The sequence below is a fragment of the Vigna umbellata genome, chromosome 10 (genome assembly GCF_029865625.1).
Source record: "Vigna umbellata cultivar VRB3 chromosome 10, Vumbellata_1.0, whole genome shotgun sequence".
Lineage (NCBI taxonomy): Eukaryota > Viridiplantae > Streptophyta > Magnoliopsida > Fabales > Fabaceae > Vigna > Vigna umbellata.
Window position 1 is genome coordinate 13,037,496 of NC_142174.1, and position 17,209 is coordinate 13,054,704.

Genomic DNA, 17,209 nt, shown 5'->3' on the forward strand with positions numbered 1-17,209 from the left:
AAAATAAATTAAGTAAATTTATTTAAAGTTAGTTAATATTTTATTTTTAGTTTTTATGATTTTATTTGGCTCAGAGTCTTATTTGGATCTATTTAAAGATGGTTAGTATTAAATGAAAATCAACTACAAAATCAACCATAATGAATTGGAGATTCAAATTATTTATGTGAGTCTTTTTTTTTAACACAGATAAGTTCTTCCCTTGAAGCAACGAATCATCGTATACTTACAAAGTAAACTCCCTCCCATAATTATATTTTCACGGAGGAGCTTCAGTATAGATCAAAGCCTACATTTTAGCGCGAAAAAAACAAGTACTGAACGCGCGATTCATCGTTAAAATAAAATACAATGTGGACAAGGGAGACGGAATCAATTAAGAATTTACATGAACAACCACAAACATTTGACGGAACTCTATGCGATGATGCTAAGAAGAAAGTCAGCTATAACTGGTAACTGCATAGAAGAGTGCATTTAACTATTTGGTTTTGCTTCCATCTCCATCCATTAATCTGACGTTTTCCCATGTGACGGCTAGCACCTTACCTCGTACGATCCTGCTTTTGTAATATACCGAACCCACTCAACAGTGTTGTATCCACTCTTTTCCCATACCTTCACAGAGTAAATTACAAAAACCATATCAATGTTAAAAACAGAAAAGCCTCGTAAATCAAGTTGGATACCTTACCTTTAGAAAACGGACACGTAAACCAGATGCCGTGAACATGGGAACCTGCATTATGAAATATAAGACTTGTACGTCAAGCTACTATATAGGAAGAAAGTGTTTCTTTCGAGACTGATTCTCAACAAGAGAATGTGAAATATTAGATCAGATGTCATCCCCGCAGCAGAAGGCCAATGTCCACTAAGCTTACCCAAAAAGAAAAAAGGAAAGTTCAAAAAAAAAAAATTGTCCAGAGAGAGAAAAGGAAAGACCATTTCATTTCCCCTAGATCGACGAATGAATTGAATATAGATTAATATAGCAATGAATATACAGGTCCCAAGCCCTGATTACTAATTTCCGTAATTGACATTTATATAATAAAACTGGATTAAATTACACATCCGACCATTTTCATGAATAAGCTTTCACATATACTTCTAAGACAATCAAGACGTTCCAGCCATTTTCATGGAATTTGTAAAAACAACAGACAACAAACCTGAAACTCCATCTGAATTGGCGGTCTAGTTCCAGATTTCTTTTCTGTCATCGTGGAAATAAGTTCAACTTCTGCACTCAATGTCGGCTCAGTTTGCCCAGGAAATTTTCTTAGTCTACAAATTAAGAATAGAATAGGATGTTAATACCGAAAACCACATTTAATGGTACCCCTGACAAGTTAAATTAGAAAATAAATCTGGGAATCCTATCCTATCGTACTATGTAAAATAAAATATTTCAAACATGATTAGTAACATATTCAAACATGATTGCTAAAACATAAAATTACTAACAGCATACATTTAGGTTACTCAAGATGCTGAGTTAGGGTCGGAAAACCACTTTCAATAACTTCCATTTCACATAGTAATCATAGCAAAGTGAGACTCTTACTTCCAAACCAAACAATCAATAGCTGCATTATATTTTGCTCGACCAGATGTGACTGTGAAACTCGTTTTTGCTGTTTGTTTCGGCACAGGAATTTTGACAACAACCCCTAGTGCAAACATCTTTGCACCAAAGACACTCTTTACCTGAAAAACATGTTAATAACAGGTAAAACGAATGTGGGGTAGATGACATTCAATATATTTGACCTTCAACGTTAAAAATTTCAAACCTTAACATTTACTTCCATCCTTGTTCGACCAAGTTCCTTGATGGTGGGCAATACTTTGAAGGGAAGATTAACACCCTCGGTGATACGATACCTATCAATATAAAATAATCTTAGAAGATATCAGACAAGACTGATGCCACCTCTGGCACCGTTAAGAATTCACCTGATCCTAAATCACTTGTGATTTTATAAACCAAGTGATGCAAAATGGTAAAATATACTTCTTGGAGCTACTAAATATCCTTTGAATTTCATGATGAAGCTAATGCTGTGCAGAAAATGAGAATCACTTCAATGCTACAAACGTTATGAAAAGAAGAAAGTAATCCAACAACTGAGAAAGCATAATCATCTTTCTAAATAAGTGAAACTGCGATGATAATAGACTGTGAACGGCATGAGCACCCGATACATTTTCATTGCAATATTAGGTAATAGCAAACAAGATAAATCTGTAGGAAAGGCAAGGAAAACCTAATAAACTCAACAAATGGATGTTTGTAAGACAGATTTCAGATGCACCCCTTGACTTAGCTCCTTGGTATTAAAGAGAACTGGATTTATGAAAATTGGGCAGTTGTAACCAATATGTTTTCAATGTCGCTTTTGGTGGTTTATTGAGGTGTCATAGAAGAAATAAAACTCTTCCTTAGAAGCTTAAATCATATCATAGAGATGACAGTAATCCATTGTGGCATTTTAAGTTTGGTGATGAAGATCGAGGAAGAAATACATTATCAAGTGCCTTGCAGAAAAACCAACAAAGAGTTATTTTAAAATAGTTAATCAAGAAGAGTAACAGCAAGGAAAGGAATCATAAATCCATTTATCCACCTGCTCCTTTTTCCCACCAAAGCATGCTTGTAAGAAGTTTGCTGTAGGTCCACAAAATTTTATATATTATGAGGATTTAAAGAGAAGGTAAGAGCTTACTTCATTAGTTCAAATTCACCATCAGGTGGCACAAAACTAACTGTCTTCTCTGAGTTGAACCTTGTCAGATTTACACATTGATGGAAAGTTACATCATCAAGCTCAATAGTTTTACCACTGCAAAATGGATTTTGTTGACAGTAGAAAACAATATTACTATTATATTTGAGCAAACAAAACATAAGGATGAATTGTCTTCCTAGTACGACACACGAGATGGACTACGTGTTAGAAGAAAAAAGGTAAACACACAATTCTCTACTGTAATAAAACAGGACAAACACGGGTTTCAAATGATAATGTAAAAAAACAAAAATTCGGAATCATGTTCAAATGAAAACTACCTTTTAGTAGGACGAGATTTAATTTCTGACTCTTTCTCTAGGCCAATCTTGTCATTCAAACCCAACTTCAAATCAGGCATTCCAGAAAGAAAGCACTTCATAAGAATCTTCCCCGTAACATCACAGCGTAGAACAACACCTAAAATCATCACAATTATCAAACAATCAAGCAAGCATCAATGTTGTGGAGACAAGGAAAATTCATGACCTACCCTTTGAAGACATAAGAAGATTCACGCTCTCCACAATATCCAAGAAGACCTGCAATGGATAAATGATGTAATTTGCAACAGAAAGGCACTAATGATAAAGAATGGAAGATATTACACAACTTGCCTCGTTCTTTTTGTATACAAGGCCTTCTCTCCGCCAACCAACAGCACCAGTAACTTGTAAAGTTGCATTTGGAACAGGTCTATCTACAGGCTGTATCACCCAAGCATTGCACACAGCACAGGATGAATTATAGGATTTAGTGAGTTATTTAAACAATACATCGCATTAAGAAAGGTAAACTCAAACAACAAACAAGTGGACAGACAGATAACACATGCACACACAGAGCCAGTAACATGTGAAATCACCTTTTGCATAGGTATATCTGTGGTGAGGTATGTCCCGCTATTCCCTCCAACAAAATGATATTTGGTATGTTCATATATTCATGCAACTATAGATATTCTATTCTCCAAGGTTCTAATTTTTTTCATCTCAATGTAATTCATGCTAGTTCTAAGTCCACCGTGTAATTCAATGTGTTTGTTTACACAGTAACATGTGCAGACTAACCTTGGATGAAAACGGGGAACGCACTCCTTCCTGAGTAATATAAAGCTTTAAGATTTCCGGAGAAAGATTTTGAGGATAACCAAAATCCATGATTTCTGCAGATATATGTAAAATATTTATCATAAACTCATTTGAATTCAAATGATAAATATTTTTTTCATGAGAATACTATTTAGTATTTTATTATTACACCAAGTTTGAATTAGAAAAACATTTTATTCTGGTGTTTGAAATCCTGGATAGCAAACATGTAGCAATTAGCCCCAAGAACATTATAGAAAGATAACCACTATTTAAAAAAAAAATGTATACTCTACACAAGGAATTCTCAAAAATGACAAAAGAATTACTCAATTAATGACATTCAGAATCAATAAAAAAAAATCATAGGTGTGTCTCTAGACAAAACATGCAGTAAATAACAACTAAATTCAAGTACAAGTTTCCTAGATAGGAATCATAGTAAACCACCATCTCTTAAATTCAAGTCTTCTTTATCATCTTCATTACTATTACAGCTGTAGATTTCAGCATTGTAAATGGAAATCCCAAAAAAGCCCTAATGTCATTTTTCAAAGAAATTTCAAGAATCAACACATAGAATAGTGCTGCAACAGCCACTAATGAGCCTGTAATTTGATTCGCTGCGGCAGCCCCTATAGCAGGCAGGGGCTGCTCCACACTGCTACACTGCTATAGCAAAACTATAGCGCACTGTTCACAAATCCAATCATATGAAACTAGCCCCTTCTGTTACATTTCACTAGTAAAGCCCTAGTTCACCATAGTGCCCCTGTGGCCACTATTTGGTCTGCTTTAGCCACTACGGAAGCCCCTATAGAGGGCGGGGCCACTATGCTGCTATAGGGCAGCTATTTAAGCCTCTGGTTTTGTTTCAATCCGTTGACAAAACAGATAGACCCAGTTACGTTAACTTGTGTGTCTGTATGAAATATTTCAAGAAAATTCAAATCATATAGAAACTTCTTGCATCTACCTCTTCAGTGTAACCACTCGCTTAAACTTTGAACAGAAAAATAAGAACTTATCCAGAAAATATTCTTCAAACAAATGACAGATTTTGAAATTATTGGAAACTAAAACCCTTGAACTGACTTTCAGCATTGCAACATAAAAATTCAACGAATTTAATTCATCACCACATGATTACATACCATCTAGGAGCTCATAAATAAGTACAAAATTATTGCGAATTGCATCTTCATCAAAGGCACCGCCAAAATATGATTTAAATAGTGCAACTGCCTGCAACGAGTACATATATCAATCGTGTAATCATTTATATAACTATTAGTTAATGATGATCAAATTTCTAGATCGAAAGACAGAAATCAAATGTCCGAGCAACATAGACAGCAAAGCTTTCATCTCAAAGTTGAGAAAGGATGTAATGAAAAAGGTCCACGTCATGAATCGTACTTCAACTGATCAAGCCAGACATCATCGGATAAGTTACAGAGGTAGCAAGAAGTTAAATACCTCAACAACAAACTTGAAAGCGCAAGCTACATTAGCATTGCTGCTGACAACAATCACGATGTAAACATTGCTTATCCTCGTGTAAAAGAAAGAGCAGCCACCAATCTGCCTCACAGGACAAGTACCAAGTTCTTTTGTTTGCATTATATGTGTCCGAAAAGCATCAACCATATTTCCCCTGCAACGTAATTCAATAAGTTAGAAGACGTGATATTGTTCCAGACGAAATAAAAAATAAACTTCCAACAAGCGCAATCACCAAGTTCCAGGTTTCCAAGAAGGGCATTCCAAAAGCAAAAGTTCCTTAATACTTATCGCTATTCACTGGTCCTAGCTACATTACAGGGTAATCAGAACGAACAATTACAGCACGACTTATTTTCCAGAATACAGTTTTCCAAACACAAAAGATGTTGAAAACTGAATCCTATAACATTTAAGAGAATAAGCAACAGAAATGATTCGCTTTGACTTCACTGAGCGATGAGAAGGAGAACGAAGGAGAAAAGAAATAGATATTACCCAACATCGTCTCGGTAGAGGCGATTGATGAGAACGTCGCCGCGGAGGTTCAAGAAGTATATAGCGGAAGCAGCCACCGGCATCTCCAATCCGGTGTATCAGCTTCCAAATTCTCTGACGAAAAGCTTTCGAAGAAGAGTAACAATCAGATACCGCGGCTCAGCGGCAGATCTGAGGCTAGCAGCAGCAGAGAAAACAATAACAAGAACAACAGAAAGTGGTGGACTGCGAGAAGGAAAGAAGGAAACCAATAAAATGTTTTACGAGTCAGCGTTTCTTTGCACGGCAACACTTCAACTCTGTTCAGCAATGTTCTTCTACAACACGTGGGCTACCCAGTGAGTTTATTCAGTGAACTGATTTTTTTTTAATTATAAATAAAATCCAACATGCTATAAACGTTGCTTGGGTGCTATTCTTGAAAAATCTATGTAGTTCACGTAAAAAAACGTACCAGTCATCTTCTATTCGGTAAAAACTTAATTAAATTGTTTAATTTTGTTTGTTTAATTCAAGTTCTTTATTATTAAAATTTTTAATTTGGTCTCGAATTTTTTAAATTGCTCCTGGTTATTTTCTTATCTTCACAAAATTAACATTGTTAATAAATGTAGATCCAAGATTTTAGTGTAGGCTTAAATTATATTTTGGTTTTATTTTTCCTATTTTATTCAATTCGGTTCTTATCTATCATTATTTTAGTTAATTTTGTTTAATTTAGTTATTTTTTATGATGATGTCTAAATTGTTAGAAAAAATGATAGAAGATGACATTGTTTGAATAAAGTGTGATGTTTTTGCTTAGGTAGCCTGTATTAGTTGTAAAACACCATAATCATTTCCACCCCGAGATAAAAACAAATGTACACCAATATTCCAGTTTTATATTCGAAAAGCCAAGCACTTACCAAATTTATCTGAAATTACCTGGAGCACGCTTAAGCGAACCACCAAGACCTGTAACTTATCCTCGCAAAGCCCTAATCGCTCCTCCACCCCATGACACACCAACTCTTTTCATTTTCAATCATCATGCTACCATGTGAATCCTATATTGTGTAATCATCAACTCACAATGTTCAACCTTCATTGTGAATGTAAATCGCAAAACCCTCGTGCAAGCGAAATCCCTAAACCTACATAAAAGAAATTGACCCCTTCCCAATTAAATTTTTATCACTTCTTAATTCCTTTATGTTATAAACAATCATCTACCTCACACACACTTCATTCATCGGTATGCTTATGCCCCAATTTCTTTCATCAATTCCATTTTTCATATTCACGCTAAACTTAGTTATTATCATCATTTTTCACCATTACAAAATTCAATTAGTCTTCATTCAACATCATTTTTCACAATAAAACTATAAATCTTTCTTTAGGGTTGTTGAACTTCTCTTCGGAGTTTCTCATGGCGATGATGGTCTCTCTAACAGTCATAGATTCATGAAATTCCAATGTTTATGAACAAGAATAAGATAAGAGTTGTGTCACAAGGCACACCTTAGATAAATTATTGCTACTTTATAAGAATTGTCCATCTTATACATGTTGTGTTAACAATTTAAACACTATCATAAAAAATGACAAAAACACAAAAAAAAATCATAATCATATTAAATAAAGTGAACAAAAATAAAAACTAAGAGAGTGTTCGAGTCTTTAATTTATTTGTAACCATATTTATTTGTATCTGTAAAAAAATACTTGTGTGTGACACTTTATAGTTAAAGAAAACAAGTTATTGGTAATATTATGATTAAATAAATATAAAACGAAGAAGTATTTTTTTAAAAATATATTTTAATGTGATGTTAAAAAATAAAAATAATATAATCTTACAGAAAAACTAGTAGTTGTTATATAGGACACATTGAAAAAAATAATAAAAATAAACACATGTAAGAGAGAAAAATGTTACCATGTTTTTAGTTATTATATATTAAAAAATTAACTTACTCTATTTTAAATTTGCATGTAACTAAAGTTTAATATAAACATTATATTTCATGTATTCATTCAAAAAAATTTATTTTCCAATATTTTTTATATCAAAATAATTAGTTCTATTCAACTTTTATATCAAACACGATTTTATGTTGCGAAAAAATAATGATATTAAACCATGATTTTTAACATTTTATATCATTAACATAAAAAATAATGATATTAGATAATGATTTTTCACATTTTATATTATTAAAATAATTATACATCAGTAAATTTTAAATTTATCTCAATTTTATAAATAAGTTTAATTTATATACGGTAAATCACGTGAAACTTCTAATATTTTACGTTTTAAATTTTTTTTATATACAAATATTTTTATTTTAAATTTATTTTTAATAATTTAAAATAATACTTTTTTTTCATAACAAAATCATTTATTTAAAAAAATTTTAATATCAAAATAGTCAAATTTAACTAATTTTAAATCACTTCCATAAAATGTTATTTTATAGATATTTACAGATATAAAAGATTACAAACAACTTTAAATTATTAAAATAAATATCTCAAAATTTAAAAATATACGATTATACGAAAATTTAAAAATATAAAAAGTTTTAAAGATTTTAAAAACCAATTAATCAAATTACTAAAAACCAATTAAGAATAAAAGATATATGTTTATATAAATATTTTAAAAACCGTAAAAAAATTGTTAATGCGCATACATTATTTCCAACAATGAAATAAAAACAAATAAAATAATAGAAACGGAGAAATAAAATATAGAAATTATTTAGAATGATATAAAAATTTTAAAATCGTAACTTAAAAGTACATTTTCATTTTTTAATCGTATAAAATTGTGTTTAAAAAAAACAATTTCTTATTTTATTTTAAAATTATCTTTCGTAAACACAATCGATCTATTTTCGTAAATTTTTAAAAATTCATCTATAAAAAAATCGCACTACTTTAGTAAATGATACTAGGTATTACCCATGCTTTAACTTCGCAGATATTTGGGATAAAGATCTCTGAACCAACATGTTATGTTACCATAACCGATTTTCAACACATTATGAATAAAATTTAAAAACGACTGACATATTAGAATAATAGTTTGTTAAATAAAACTTCAACACTATATTTAATCAAATTTATTCTGACGGGTAGTTCATCCATGACTCGGTCTTCTACGAATACTATATAAAAAAATATATACTTATATAAATAATTACTAGCATTAAATGCTATACTAGTATGTCAGGTATAAGTTTACATAATAAAAGAATATTCATCAACAACATTAAATAGTATATGATTTTTATTATCTATATATTTAGTATGATGAGAACTGTCCGTTTACCATTTTTTTATAATTCACCTAGATATAACAAAGATTAAACATCAAACGAGTAAAAAAACAACTAGTTTAAATGAAGTAATTTTTTTCATGAACGTGCTACATGTTTTCAATGCATTGTCTGTGATGTAATTAGTAACATTTATGAACATGATTAATTAAATAAAGAGAAAATGGTTTTAATATATTATAATTACGAATAAAAATAAATAAAAAAAGGTAAAAAAAATGGCGAGAAGGAAATAGGAGGATGGAAAGCGAAGGATGAAGTTGACAGGAAGCGGCAAATGGGTAACTATCAGATCATATCCAAATGGAAATCTTGTGAAAGTGTGAGGAAAGTAAGAATAATAAATTGGGAAAAGGGAGGGAATAAAAACAAAATCTAAAAGTAAAACCCTAAATTAATACTATCAGCCCAAAGCCCGCTTCGGGTGTTCCCTCTCTACCCCTCTTATTCTCTTCCTTATATATATATTCTTCTCCCTTTTTTGTTTCTCTCTTCGTCTTCTTCTCCTTCTTCTTCTCATTCTTCAACTCCCACGCATCTCCTTCGCCAATCGCTGCGTTCTTTTTCGATCAAATCCAATCTCTGTTTTTCCCCACGCATTCCGGTCCCACCACCGCTCTGCGATCCGCATTTTGCTTTCCTCTTCTGTTCTCCGTTCACCCGTCATGGATTCTCGGGAACCGCACCAGCAACCGCAATTGCCAAACATGATGATGGGACCCACCTCCTACCCTTCCATGTTGGCCCCCGCCACCGCCCGATTTCCTTTCATCAGCAACAACCACCATCACCACCACAACCCTCCTCCTCCTCCACCTCCTCCCGAACCTCTCAACGACAACCATTCCTGCGAGGCTGCGCTGAAGCCGTGCGCGCTCGGAGTGGGCTCCTCGGAGTCCTCGAAGAAGAAAAGGGGCCGGCCCAGAAAATATTCTCCAGATGGCAACATTGCCTTGGGCCTGGTCCCAAATTATCCCGCCGCTTCTTCTGCGGAATCTCCCGCCAAGAAGCACCGCGGACGTCCTCCTGGTTCCGGAAAAAAACAGATGGACGCTCTCGGTATCTATCTTTCTATCTTTTTCGCTTTTTCCCTACCTTTGCTTTTTACGTGGTTTGATCCTGTATTTTTTCTTAAGGAATCTCTGGAACTGGCTTTACTCCGCATGTAATATCAGCGGAAGCTGGCGAGGTATAACTATGATCGCTCACTCATTTATCACAATCATGATGTTTGGTTTTGTTGCAAATTTTTCTTACTGGATGTCTTTGTTTCTAGGACATTGGTGCAAAAATTATGGCCTTTTGTGAGCAAGGGCCACGGGCAGTTTGTATTCTCTCTGCCGTCGGTCCTATTCGTAATGTCACTATTCGACAGCCGCCTTCCGTCTCATCCCTATCTGGTCCTGATGTATCGTATGAGGTATTTTTACATTCTCCTACATCACTATCCTTTAGACAACCATTTTCAACTGTCAATATTGGTTGTGATCCTTGATTTTGGAAGTTCTGGCCAATGAGGCCACAATTTTGTTTGGTGTGCTTGTGTGCATATTAGCTGTGTCAAGGTAGAATTTGAAGAAATACACATATTATCTCCCTGTGCACGTGCTTAATATTTTTTTTGAAGACAGAGTTTATTTAGGTTTTAAGCACAAAATCTACCAGAAACATTTTCTTTTTATCTCTCGTAATTTCATTTTTTCCCTTTAATTTCATGTGATGTTTTTTTGGATACAATTTTGAATCTGTTAGTGGAACTATTGCGATTTAAGAATTGTTATGGAAAGAAATATCAACTGAATTGTTCTTAAGTTCACTAAAATTATTCCACACAATCCTGATTCAACTCTCTGAATGAATAGATGTAAAGCTAAATAACACAATTGGAGGCTATCTGTTTTGTGAAACGAGTAAATTCTGCAATTGTTTCATTTTTGTTTTAAAATACTTAATTTGTTCAGAAAAAATGTGCCGTGGAAATTATATTTCTACGGTTTTGGGTGGTACTCAATGGTTTAATAGCGTGCTATCCTCTATGGGATTCATCTCCTGTATTGTTGACTTATATCTGTATTAAACGCACTGTAAAGAAGACAGAAGTTTCTTAGGCAATACAAATGAGTTAAATTTATCTGTATGCATCTTGTAGAATATTATAATCTTCTAGGCGTTGAAAGAACAGGAAATATATAGCTTATGTATGCCGTCTGATTACTGGAAGCTGCAGTCATGGGAACCAGCTGGAAATCTTCGATGTGGAGTTTGGTGCTATTAAATATGGGTTTTATCCAGTCTAATATGTATTGGGAAGGTAACAGTTGGAATTGGATTAATTTGGGGATGGTGAAGATGGGTTAAGTACATTTCAGAAGGCAGGTCTTCAGTCCTGGTGTCTTGGTTATAAGAATTAGTATTTATTTATATTTGATGTTCCATAATATCCTAATTATTGTAGATGTTATTGACCTTCCTCAAACCAATTTCTACTTTGAGACACAGAAAAAGAGCTGACATTTTGCATTAGTTTACAGACTTTAAGCTGATAAAGTTTTAACGCATCATATCTTTAATTGATTGAACAATTACGTAAAGCTGTGTAACAGAATTACCATATTAAAAATGGCAATGTGAATAATTTATCAGCTCAGTTTATATAAACTTATATTAACTATGTACAAAAGTTTTCAGACTGCGTGTCTTTCCTATGCAATGAAAAGAATGTTTCTAGCAATCTTTTATATTTTATAATTTTAACACAATATTTTTTCTGATCTGATATTCACCATTATTTTTTCCTTTTTTTATTAGGACCACAGGTACCCTTAGTAAAATATCTCTTTATTTGTATTGATGTTAATCCAAAACATTTTTTGTGAAGGATGTATTTTGTTATTAGGTCCTGGTTATACCTTTCCAAATACAATGTTCAAATTTGTGATTTGTGTGTTAATGTGTTAATGTCGCCTGTGAAACCTACAATTTTTTTTTTATTTGAGGCTTCTTCCCATCTTCCATGCACTGTCCTCATTAGTAAAGGTATACTATGCAGTGATTTAATTTAGTAATTGGGTTTAAACATATAATATTCTTATTTTTCTGGAAACTAACCAAATTTATCTGCTTCTCTAGTTCTTATGTTTAATTTTTACGTAATCTCATTGTCACTATGTCATTATTTTTACACTGTTGGTTGTGTCATTATTTTTACTCTGATATAACACGTTTGTATTTAAAGTTTAATTCACATGTCTTTTTCATTACAGGGTGAATTTGAGATCATATCACTTACAGGTTTTACTCAACAATCTGAAAATAGTAATGGTCATATCGGAATGCGTTCCTTGAGTATAAGTTTAGCAGGTCCTGATGGACGAGTATTGGGTGGCGAAGTTACTGGAGCTCTTACTGCAGCATCAGCAGTGCAGGTATAGCTCTCAAATGGTGGAAAATTTATGTCAAATTGTCAAATGGTGGAAAATATATTGGAAGTTTTCTTCTGCTTTGATAAAAAACATTGTGTATATAAGTTTTTGGCTATTGTAGTCTTTTTCTACAAAAGGATTGATCTAACTACGATGCATGTCAACAGGTCGTTGTGGGTAGCTTTATTGCAGATGGAAAAAAGTCTAGCTCAAATAACTTGAAATCTGGACGTTCTACGACGCCATCATCCCAATTGTTAACTTTTGGTGCTCCTACGACTCCGACCACTCCTACTTCTCAGGGGCCTTCAACCGAGTCATCTGAGGATAATGAAAATAGTAATTTTATTAAGGGCCCGGGAGGCCCGGGACTCTCTAACAATGCTAGTCAGCCTATGCATAACCTGCAGATGTACCATCATCAACTGTGGGCTGGCCATACTCAGCAGTGAAGATGCATTTTTAGTTTCAACACTGCAGAAGCAGGACGTTCGCTTAATGATTCTTCATGGTAGTGGCTAGAGATCAAAATCCAAAATCTAACATGCATTATTGGTTTTGGGACTGTTTTTAGTAGAGTCTATCTTAAGGTCTAAATCTATTTATCTTCATTTTATGTTGACTAGGATTTTTGTCATTTGAAAATGTTAGCAATGATAGCTTTTAATTATTTGAGTTTGTTACAGAGTTGGATCTGTGTGTTCACTAGATATACTATATGCGAGCTGTTTTTCTTGCACCCCTATAATTTAACAAAAGACCATTGCCCTCGTCTTTTGCGTGTTAGTTTTTGAATTAGACTTTTTTGGAAGGGTTAAATCAACCTTTGGGATGGGATGATCTGGAGAGAAAAATCGTGGTCTGTATAATACAGTTTATAATTATTATAAGGTCGACAACTCTATGTTAGAATTTTAGGAAAAAGTGCATTTTTGTCGTAGATTTTGGATGAGATGATCTGGATTTTTTTTTTTATTTCGAAAGACTTCATCTGAATTTATTGTTCTAGTTTGAAAGAGTTGATCTGGATTTTGAAATATTGTGTTCTGGAAGAGTTTGGGTGTTTTGTTGTAAGTTTTACTAATTGAATGACTAAATCTCGTGTGTTGATGCTGTCAATGGATATGATTGCAACACTGCAACTCAAACTATTCTGGATCAACTCTTTTGGAATAAAAATAAATACTGGATGAAGTCTTCTAGAATTGAAAAGAAAAATTGAGATAAGCTTGTTCAAAATTTATAACATTGATACCTTTCACTAGGATAGTTGAAATAACACAAAAAATAGGAAGTTTTATAGTTCTTTTTTAATGGTGGTGCCACTTAGACCAAGGAAGATGGAAGAAGAAAGAACCTAATATGAGTTCTGCTCCTTTTATTTATGACAAGCTCTTTCCTTTCTATAATTTTAATTAATGTATTTTTTCTAGTAAGTACCTCAATCATGGTTCCTTTCGATATAATCAAATACTGAGAGAGATTGTGTACCTTCATAGGAAATAATATGTGGATCAGTTGTTTATGAAGACTCCAATGTTCTCATTTTGTTGGAACTATTACTAGACAAATTGTCACATGAGACAAATTCATAACAAGTCAAACTATGTGAATTTTGACACCCAATAACGTCGTATAATACAAGTCCTACTAACGAAGAAACAACTATAATTCTGGCCATATCCATAAATAGATGATAATTGAATTAATTATAAATATTGTAGTTAGAATCCCTTGAAAAAACTTAGGCTAAAACAAATATTATTTATCATCTAATTTCTTATTAATAATATGAGAGATACAATTATATAAGAGATACTATTTCAAACTTAAACTTTTAGTCTTATTATTTATTGAAAACTATATTCTAAAAAATTAATTCAATTTTCTTATATGAATATGAAGTTTAGTCACCCACCACATAAAGTTGCATGTGAGATTCCGATAAAAATGTAATCAACATAATTTTATTATTAATCAAATATTAGATAAATAAGATATTTAAATTTTGTTATAGTATGTAATCCATAAATTAAGAGATAAATAATAAAATATTTATGGTTACATTTTCTTTGTAGGATGATGATGATTCTATTATACAGATAATATGTCACATTATGGAATAATCATATCTTCTAAGAATACATCAAGGATTGATGATACGGAACACAAATAGAAAATATTAATAAATAGACATCTTTTTGTACAAAAGGAATATTAATATATAAAATACATAAATAGCCAATGTAGTATAGTAAGTTTTAATCGTGTTTTATTTTTAATGTAATAAAAAGAACTTAATATTTATGTGTGTTTATTAAAAGAAAATGGCATTAATATGTAATTAATTTTGAAAGAGTCACATAGAATTTTAAATTTGTAAAATAAAAAGTAAAAGGTAGTTTTTTTCCTAGGTTAATCATATATTAACATTAATTTTTTAATAAATAAACATGGCATAACAATTATTAAAGATCAAACACATATTCAATTCTTTAACCATTGAGAAATTAAAAAAAATTAATCGAACTAAAATTCTGTACCAAAATTATATTTGTTTTCTTTATACACTAGAAATGAAATATATAATTAATAAAAGGGTTAAATATGTTTTTAGTCCCTAAACTATTGGCCGTTTCTGGTTTTCGTCCCTCTTCCAAAGTAAGGTACAATTTGGTCCTCATTCTTTAGAAAAACGTTCGTTTTAGTCCTCAAAATTTTGTTTTTAGTCCTCGTTTTAGTCCTCAAAACGTTCGTTTTTTCGACTAAAACGAACGTTTTTTAAAGATTAAGGACTAAATTGTACCTTACTTTGGAAGAGGGACGAAAACCAGAAACGGTCAATAGTTTAGGGACTAAAAACATATTTAACCCTTAATAAAACTAGTATTTAACCGAAAAAATTACTCTAACAAGCTTATAGAAAATAAAAAGCTACAGAGCACCAAGAGCTTAAAAAATGTTAAAACACGATTAGCCATTTCTAATTATAATAATTTTGGATTTATCTTTTTAGTAAAATTCATAAAATAATAATTTTAGTTTAGGAATTCCAAACAACGTATTAAATAATTGAAAATTTTGAAAACTGTCGTTTTATTTTTGTTTTAATAAAACTAAAGTAAAGGGGTCACTAATCCAATGTGAACAGGTCAAAATTCAAAGAAAACATTAATTGAAAATGAACCACCATTGAGCAGGCATTTGTGCACGTTAATACGCGGAATTGACATTTCCAAATTTTTAGCACCGACAACCTAAATGGTAACTGCACTCTAAAACGCGTTTACCTAATTTCATATCTGTTCCAACTATAATCACTTCAAATCTTCGTTTTCATCCGTCATGAACTAGTAAGGACCGGATGTCAGATAAACTGGACTACTAGTACCGGATGTCAGATAAACTGGACGTTTACAGTAGATCAAACACGTTACTTTTCGACTCATCATTGAAGGGTCCGCGCACCAAGCTAGACTACGATTGACCGTGCGTCCGCGATTGCGCAACCTGGTTCTCGTCATTCGGATAAACAATGAGAGCGGCCAGTCATATTCCCTGCTAACCATGCCGCCTATAGGAATTGGCCGGCTCAAAAACCAAACTTTGGGAGACCGGCCGGACACACTGCTAATTAGGTTGGTTGCATTTACTGCATATTTATTATTGTTCGATAGAAAAACGCCATTGCCCTTAACTGACTTTGACATCGAAGAATCTTTCGCAGGTTCCCACCCCCGGACTAAGGAGGAAACCGAGAAATAAGTACGAAGGACCAGACACACAAAATACGAACTAAGTAAAACGTGGAAACATTAAACAACATAGCCCTTCACATCTGTTACACGTTAGTTAATAATATCTAGTACATGATTATGTAACAAAAATTGCACATGCCTATGTTTTGTTACTTCAAATCTAGTCTAGTACGGTAATAGTAATCTCACTCATCATACCTTTAACCATAGGAACAATCATATGCGTAACCATCAACTACCAAAACACAACAATATTTGACCCATAAATAACAAACTATAACATTAACACGAATTATTAGCCTACCCTGCTTTTTGTTTTGCTTTTAAATACATAACTTGTCAATTAATTGTTACAATAAATGTGTCTGATAATCACTTAATTATTCTGTGCGCATAGAATTATATTTATTCATACATCAGTGAGACTCATTTCGTTATGATTAAGACTTGTCTGAGATTACATGACAATAAGCTCGAATTAACCTTTTATAACTTTGGATTAAATGGTAAAAAAATGAATATTATTATTTACATTATTGGGATACATTAACGTTTGCTTATCATAAATAACACTTGTCACGGTGCAAAAAAAGAAAAGCTGCCTACTACCGATGCTAACACATCAGTTCAGATGTATAATCCAATGTCATGTCTTGTTCACCGAAGTCGGCAATCCAAACTTCACCCACGCGCCACTAATTCCTCATCCAATGAAAGAAAAATTGATTTATTAAAATACTAATAAATTTTAAATGAATAAATAATAATATTAACGTATTTTATTTTTAATATTAGTAATTTTTTTTTATT

General features: G+C 32.5%; 2 protein-coding genes across 2 annotated transcripts; one reads left to right on the forward strand and one right to left on the reverse strand.

Moving 5' to 3' along the window:
• Window positions 1-138: 138 nt before the first annotated feature.
• Window positions 139-6,231, reverse strand: LOC124823484 (AP-2 complex subunit mu-like). The gene is made up of 13 exons (XM_047295691.2): window positions 5,888-6,231; window positions 5,366-5,543; window positions 5,041-5,131; window positions 3,866-3,960; window positions 3,413-3,502; window positions 3,289-3,337; window positions 3,077-3,215; window positions 2,733-2,849; window positions 1,800-1,890; window positions 1,571-1,713; window positions 1,176-1,290; window positions 695-739; window positions 139-618 (listed from the first exon to the last, which is right to left on the reverse strand). Exons 1-13 carry the CDS (start codon window positions 5,968-5,970, stop codon window positions 538-540), a joined length of 1,317 nt encoding a protein of 438 aa, XP_047151647.1. The 5' UTR covers window positions 5,971-6,231; the 3' UTR covers window positions 139-537.
• A 3,406-nt stretch (window positions 6,232-9,637) lies between these two features.
• On the forward strand, window positions 9,638-13,413 carry LOC124823485 (AT-hook motif nuclear-localized protein 8-like). Its single transcript, XM_047295692.2, has 5 exons — window positions 9,638-10,278; window positions 10,356-10,408; window positions 10,496-10,639; window positions 12,483-12,644; window positions 12,809-13,413. Exons 1-5 carry the CDS (start codon window positions 9,885-9,887, stop codon window positions 13,091-13,093), a joined length of 1,038 nt encoding a protein of 345 aa, XP_047151648.1. The 5' UTR covers window positions 9,638-9,884; the 3' UTR covers window positions 13,094-13,413.
• The last annotated feature ends 3,796 nt before the right edge of the window (window positions 13,414-17,209 follow it).